At 38.0% G+C, this 7,736-nt stretch overlaps 1 protein-coding gene across 3 annotated transcripts in view; it reads right to left on the bottom strand.

Moving 5' to 3' along the window:
- The window catches only part of Hormad1 (HORMA domain containing 1), a 63,018-nt gene that overhangs the window by 34,104 nt on the left and 21,178 nt on the right, over window positions 1-7,736 (bottom strand). For all 3 annotated transcript variants that reach the window (XR_004119709.1, XM_031374827.1, XM_031374828.1), the window contains 2 exons: window positions 6,710-6,793; window positions 2,426-2,497 (listed from right to left, as the gene is read on the bottom strand). Coding sequence is in view for 2 of the 3 variants with exons in the window: in XM_031374827.1 (XP_031230687.1) it covers window positions 2,426-2,497; window positions 6,710-6,793 (156 nt within the window). In the remaining variant the exon portion in view is untranslated. The remainder of the gene's footprint in view (window positions 1-2,425; window positions 2,498-6,709; window positions 6,794-7,736) is intronic.

The following is a 7,736-nucleotide window of genomic DNA, read 5'->3' as shown; positions in this document are numbered from 1 at the left end:
TTTGAGACAGTGTCTCTCTATATTGCCCTGGCTGTTCTGGAATATTGACCACACTGGTCAACAGATATCCAGCTGTCTTTGCCACCTGAGTGCTAAGATTAAAGGTATTTGCCATCATATTCTGTCATCCTTTTTAAACAAACAAACAAACAAAAAACCCAGTGTCTCACTATGTATCCCTGACTGATTAAGACTTGATATGAGGACAGGGCTGGCCTCAGGATCACAGAATTCTGCCTCTGCTTACTGAGTTCAGGAATTAAAGGCAAGGATGGACCACTACACCTGGCAAAACGTATATGATTTATAAAAAAAAATCTTTGGGATGCTAGAAAGATATTCACTGGTTAAGAGTACTTCAGTTCCCAGCACCCATATGGTAGCTCATAAGAATCCATAACTTCAGTTCTAGGGCATTTGGCATGCTCTTCTGACTTCTACAGGCCCCATGCATGCATGCAGTGTGTGTTTTGCCACACATCGAGGCAAAATGCCTACACATATAAATCTTTTTAAAAGCTGGGGAAATGAAAGAAATCTAACATCTTAATAGATTGTAAAGTTATGAAATCTAAACTGGCCCCAAACTCATAGTGATCCTTCTGCTTTATCTTCTCAACTGCTGAAAAATTCAGGAGTATATTCAGTATTTCATCCTGTTCTATTTCCTTCTTAAATAATATATACTGAAAATATTGACTGGCAGGGGATGTGGACAGATGGCTCAATGGTTAAAAAGCACTGGATGTAGATTGGGTCAGCTTTGATTTTTAACATCCACATGGTAGTTCACAACTGCTTGTAACTCCAGTTCCAGGAGATCTGATGGATGTGGTGTATATCCATATATACAGGTGAAATAACCATCTACATAAAATAAAATAACTGAGAAGCTGGTGAAATTACTTTGTAGGTAAAGGCACTTGCCATTAAGCATGAAGACGTAACTCTTTTTTTTTTTTAAGGTTTATTTATTTATTTTATGTGTATGAGTACACTGTAGCTGTACAGATGGCAGTGAGCCATCATGTGGCTGCTGGGAATTGAACTCAGGATGGCCCCACTCACTCTGGCCCCAGCTAGCTCTGGTGTAATACACTGTAACTGTCTTCAGACGCACCAGAAGAGGGTGTCAGATCTCATTATGGGTGGTTGTGAGCCACCATGTGGTTGCTGGGATCCGAACTCAGGACCTTTGGAAGAGCAGTCAGTGCTCTTACCTGCTGAGCCCAAGACCTAACTCTTATCCCTAGAATCTACATGGAAGGAGAAGGAAAGCAACTTCCTGCATGGGTACTGTGGAAAGTGAATACACATACATATGCAGAATGAATGGATGAATGCATAAATAAATAAGTGCAATAAAGGTTTTGTTTGTTCATTTGTTTGTTTTTAAATGCCAGTTAGGGATGTATCTCAGTCAGCAGAATGCTTGCCCAATATATAGGAAGCTTTGGGTTCTATTCCCAGAGCTCTTCATCAACTGGGTGTGGTGGTGCATACCTATATTCCCACAATTCAGGAGGCAGAGGAAGGAAGACTGAGAGTTCAGTATCATATTAAGGCTTCCTGGAGAGTTCAAGGACAACCTGGGCTACATAGGCCTGTTTTTAAATCAAAAGAACAATAAATACCTACCTATAGAATTTAGGTTCTTTTTTAAACATCTCATTGTTTCAGTTTTATGATTTTTAATTGTCTATAAATTCTTTTTGTTTGGAGAATCAAATCCAGGGCCTCACAAATACTACTACCAACACCCCAGCCCTTCAATTGTCTAATAATATTCAAATCCTAGTAAAATATAAGTACTTTTAAAAATGACAAATATTATCTGATTTAGTAATGTAATTGTTCGAATATAAAGCAACTATAGTGTCCAGGTAAGAAGTTTTCTTTCTCCTGAGATACTAGAAGAAAGTATAACTGAGGAAACATGTGGATATGGCAACTTTGTTTTTTCTCTTAGTTTTGGTCTCCAGAGAGTTTGTTCAATTATGTAGAATGTCCTGAATGTTCTTAGGTCAGTGTATCATTCTACTTATATTTTTCCTGATACAGATTTTCATTTTATAAATTCTTCTAATAACTGATTTGCTTATGGAACGGACAGTAGCTACTTACATTTAGAAAGTATATATTTTTTGAGACAGTGTCTCACACTATAGATCAAGCTAAATTGTAAATTGCTATGTAGGTCAGGATGAACGTGAACTCTTGGTAATTCTTCTGCTTTAGTCACCCAAGAACTAGGATTACAGGAAGGAGCTATCACACCCTGAAGCCTCAGATATTTGAATGGATGTTTTGAGTATCAGAGCTTTGAGGTATGTTCAGGAATATCAAAGTTGTTATCTTAATATACAGTGATGGCACTCGGATATTTGCCATTTTATTTAATCCATTACAGTATCATTAGACTTACTGTTTTCCCAGATTGACGAAGACTTCTCTTCCGATTTTCTTTAGAAGTTTGTCCTTGTTGACTTCCATTTACCTTCACAAAGATAGAAAATTACTATTTCATTATTTCTCAAAGAACAGGCAACAATTGACTTTTTAGCCTCATGCTAGTATATGAAGTTAAAAAGTTACACTGACACATAATTCAGATGCTACATAATTTATCTACTTTAAATATACAGTTTAGTAATTTTAAGTGTATTCAGAGTTTTATAGTTTATCACTATGCTCAGTATTAGAATACTTTCATTACTCTGGAAGCCTTATAGAAGCCCCATCTTCTTTAGCTACCAATCTCCTATCCCCCAATCTCTTGCCATTCCCAATGTTTTCTGTTTTAATCACTTTCCAAAATCTGACATTGTTTCTTTGTATTTTAAGACACAGTCTGTCTTCAGGATAGTCCTGGATGTCCTGAAACTCACAGAGATCTGCCTGACTCTGCCCCCTTTTATTTATTTATTTATCTTTATATGAGTACTCTGTAGCTGTCTTCAGATACACACCAGAAGAGTGCATCAGACCCCATTCCAGAAGGTTGTGAGCCACCATGTGATAGCTGGGAATTGAACTCAGGATCTTTCAGAAGAGTAGTCAGTGTTCTTTACCACTGAGCCATCTCTCCAGCCTCTGCCTCTGCCTCTTTAGTACTGGGACTAAAGGCATATATGCCATGACATCCAGCCTCAAATTCTGACTTTAATATGAACAGAATCATGGTTTACATTCTCTGTGGTTTGGCTTCTTTCAATTGGTTGTTGTATGTGTATTTATGTTTTATTCATCTTATGGCTGAATAATTCTACTGTATGGCTATAATATTTTTGCCCAATTATCTGTTGGTAGACATTTTTTTTACTTCTTGATAATGATTAATACCATATACATAGTTATTAAGTACTATAATATAGAAAATTATTGTCATATTACTTCCTCTAAAAGGACTTTTTTTTTGCTTTAAGTTATTTATTTTATTTTTTTCATTTTTTTTTCTAGACAGGGTTTTTCAGTGTAGCCCTGCCTGTCCTGGAACTCATTCTGTAGTCCAGGCTGGTCTTGAACTCAGAAATCCCCTTGCCTCTACCTCCCAAGTGCTAGGACTAAAGGTGTGCGCCACCACTGCCCGGCTGCTTTACATTATTTAACAGAAGTTCTTCAAAAAGATTTTTGAGACAGTGTCTTACTATGTAGACACAAACTTAACATGTAGCCCAAGCTGGCTGAACATTTATAATCTTTTCCCCTATGCTTCCTGAGTGCTGAGATTATAGGTGTTTGGCATTATCCTGATACATCTTTTCTTATGCTTGAAATTGCCTTTTCAGTTGGAGGTATGGCTCATTGTTTTACATGTGTAAGGTCCTGGATTCCCAACAGGGAATAGCTGAAATCTTCTTTTAAATTTAATTTAAAATTTTTATTCATGTGCATATGTGTATGCCATGTATGTTCAGGTATCAGACAGTTATGAGCCACCCATAGATGTTGGAAACTGAACTCGGGTCCTCTGGAGGAACAGCAAACAACTCTTTTTTTTTGTTTGTTTTTTTTGAGACAGGATTTCTCTGTGTAGCCCTGGCTGTCCTGGAACTCACTCTGTAGACCAGGCTGGCCTCGAACTCAGAAATCTGCCTGCCTCTGCCTCCCAAGTGCTGGGATTAAAGGCGTGTGCCACCACTGCCCGGCAGCAAACAACTCTTAAACCAGTGAGCCATCTCTCTAGTCCCTCAAATATCCTCAATATTATTGAGTATTTTTATTTCTTGCCCTTCTAACACCATAATTATGCCTTATTTAGAACATCAGAAATACTCTTCCTATGAGCTGATGTTAAAAGTTTCCAACTTGGTCCAGCAAGATAACTCATTGGTTAAAAGTTCTTGCCAAGCATGATATCCAGAGTTTGACTTCCAGCACTCACATGATAGAAAGAATTGAATACTTTAAGTCCTCTCCTAACTTCTACATGCATACCATGGCACATGTGTATCCACACACATACATGTATAAATGAAATTTTTAAAAATTAAAAATATGCAAAATATTAGTATATTCTCAAAGCATTTTAGTGGTACGTTACAAGGGAAATTTTTATAAATAGTTTTATTGGCAGGCATACTAGTGCATACTTTTAATCCTGGTACTAAGGAAACAGAGACAGGTGGATCTTTATGAGGTTGAAAGCAGTCTGGTCTACAACATTGTGCTACCCAGTGAGATTTTGTCTTAAAAAATGAGATTTATTTATCCTAAAGCAATTTCAAGCATAAGAAAAGATATATCAGGATGGTGGCAGACACCTGTAATCTCAGCACTCAGGAAGCATACGGGAAAAGATTATAAATGTTCAGCTAGCCTGGGCTACATGTCAAATTTGTATCTACATAGAAAGATACTGTCTTAAAAATCTTTTTGAAAGATATTCATCCTAAGTTGAAGCTAGCTAGAAAGAACATTTTGCTGCTAGAAGTAAAAATTCTAGACATTTTGAATTTGTGTATCTTCTCTCTCCCCCACCCATTTTAGTAGAGTTTTACCCTGTAGTTCATGCTGGCCAGAAATTCACCATGTAGTCCAAATTGGCCTCAAACTCATAGCTGTCTTCTACATCCACTTTTCAAGCGCTGGAATTAACAAATGTGTCCACTATCCCCCACTTACATCTTTGATTCTTGCTTTCATCAGCATAGTAGCTTGAATATTGCCTTTTGCTAGTTCTAATTTCCTACTGGGATGTGGGGAAGCAAAAGACACATAAACAAGGCAGTATTATCACTGCTACTCCAGGAGATGTTTTTACAGTTATTCTGAGATACTTTACAATCAGCTCCATGGGAGAATTCCTGAGGCATTTGTTAATTTCCATGCTGTGAATATTCCTAATGTCCAATTTCAAGCTTCATTGTGATTTCACTGAATAAGACCTTAGAAAGCTATGTTCTAGCATAGCACTGACAAAGTAAGCTCTTCCTTTCCTAACTTCACATATACTTTATATAGAAATTTCTTCTTCACTCCTAAATCTTTAAGAGTAACTTAAAGATCTAAAATAAAATATGAGCTAGACATGGAATATGCAGCTATAGACACTGTACACTGAAGGCAGAAATGGAAGGAGCAAGAATTTAAGGCCACTCTCAGCTATATAGTGACTTCAACACCAGTTTGTGTCATCTGAGAGCTTGTCTTGAAAAATCAAGTCAGAGGCTGGCAAGACGGCTCAGTGGTTAAGAGTACTGACTACTCTTCCAGAGGTCCTGAGTTCAAATCCCAGCAACCACATGGTGGCTCACAACCATCTGTAATGGGATCTGACACTCTCTTCTGGTGTGTGTCAGAAGTTAGCTACAATGTACAACAATAAATAAATCTTTAAAAAAAATCAAATCAAATATGAACTTTTATTCAGTAAAGTTAGTTAAGGAAGCAAAAACTTTTTTTTTTGCTCTTTTATTTTACATAAGATATCTACAAAAGATCAATTCGTAATGCCAAAAGATAATCAATTTTCAAAATAGAAGGTGGATTTTTCTAGTATCCTAGAAAATATCCTTAGGACTCTAGATAATATTTCTTAGAACTTTATTCAGATTCTCCATTCTAATGTATCTTGACTAAAATTTCCATTCTTTCCTTCGCACCTTCATGTAATCTAGTACGACTTCTATAATGACCTTATATCACTGTTTCCATCCAGTTACCACATGTTTAGTTAGGTTCCAGAACAATGTGATTGATAGATCTATGTATCTATGTATCTATCTATCTAAATGTGTGTGTTCTGTCTGTCTGTCTGTCTGTTTCCCAGTATGTACCTGACACACAATAGCTATTTAAGAAATTCTTGAAAATATTGGGTTGGAGAGATGAATCAATTGTTAAGAGCTTTGCTCTTCCAAAGGATCCAGATTTAATTTCCAATAATACATGGCAGATCACAACTGTCTGTAACTCTATTTCAGAGGACCTAACATCCTCACATTGACAGTGAGTTCCAGAATATCCAGGGCTATAAATAAAGGAGTGGAGGGAGGGAGAGGAGAAGGGAGGTGGAGGGGAGGGGAGGGGAGAAGAGGAGAGGAGAGAAAGGGAGAGGGAGGGAGAGAGAGAGAGAGAGAGAGACAGACAGACAGACAGACAGACAGACAGACAGACAGACAGACAGAGAGACAGAGAGACCCTGTCTCAAAACCAAATCACAAAAAAAGAAATACACACATGAAGGGGTAGTTACAAAATTATTTACCATTTTACTCTGGAAGACTTTTCCGCTTCTTGTTTTGCTTTCAGACACATCAAGTTCAGATGTTTTACTGACTAACTGTTCAACCTAGAAAAGACATTTCACAAAACTTTATTACATGCCACAATAAAACTCATATAAGCTGGGCTGTGGTGGCGCACACCTTTAGTCCCAGCACTTAGGAGGCAGAGGCAGACTGATTTCTGAGTTCGAGGCCAGCCTGGTCTACAGAGTGAGTTCCAGGACAGCCAGGGCTACACAGAAAAACCCAGTCTCGAACCCCCCCCCCCACCCTCCCAAAAAAATCCTCCTGTAAGTGGGGTCCAAAATATTAACTACGTAATTTTTTAGTTTGTAGTTTGTTTTGGACATAGTGGATCACACTTTTAATCTCAGCACTCAAGCAGCAGTTAAGAGGGAAGACTGCCATAAATTTGGGATCAGTCTCATTTAGTGAGTTCCAGGCTAGCTAAGGTTACATAATAGGACCCTCTTTTGACCCCTCAAACAAACAAACAAACAAACAAACAAAAATATATAAGATTTTATTTAGCTCTGAAGTTCCTAGAGTCAATGAACATTGCTTTTTTTTTTTTCACTTACTTATTAGGGAGAGAAGCATGTATGCTGTGCGTATGTTAGAAATTAGAAGCCAGGCGGTAGTGGCGCATGCCTTTAAACCCAGTACTTGGGAGGCAGAGGCAGCTGGATCTCTGAGTTCAAGGCCAGCCTGGTCTACAGAGTGAGTTCCAGGACAGCCAGGGATACACAGAGAGACCCTGTCTCGAAAAACCAAAAAGAAAAGAAAAGAAATTAGAGGACATCTTGAAGGAACTGGTGTTTTCCTTCCATTGTGTGAGTCCTAGGAATCAGATTGAGGTCATCAGGTCTGGTAGCAAAACCTTAGACCTGATGAGCTATCCTACTAGCCTTCTACAAGCATCATAAGAATTATTATTGAGGCTGGGCATTGGTGGTGCACGCCTTTAATCCCAGCACTTGGGAGGCAGAGGCAGGCGGATTTCTGAGT

This window comes from Mastomys coucha, unplaced genomic scaffold, assembly GCF_008632895.1.
Source record: "Mastomys coucha isolate ucsf_1 unplaced genomic scaffold, UCSF_Mcou_1 pScaffold16, whole genome shotgun sequence".
In the NCBI taxonomy this organism is placed as follows: Eukaryota; Metazoa; Chordata; class Mammalia; order Rodentia; family Muridae; genus Mastomys; species Mastomys coucha.
Note: the sequence above shows the minus strand (reverse complement) of the source record. Positions and strands in the feature narration are given on the sequence as shown.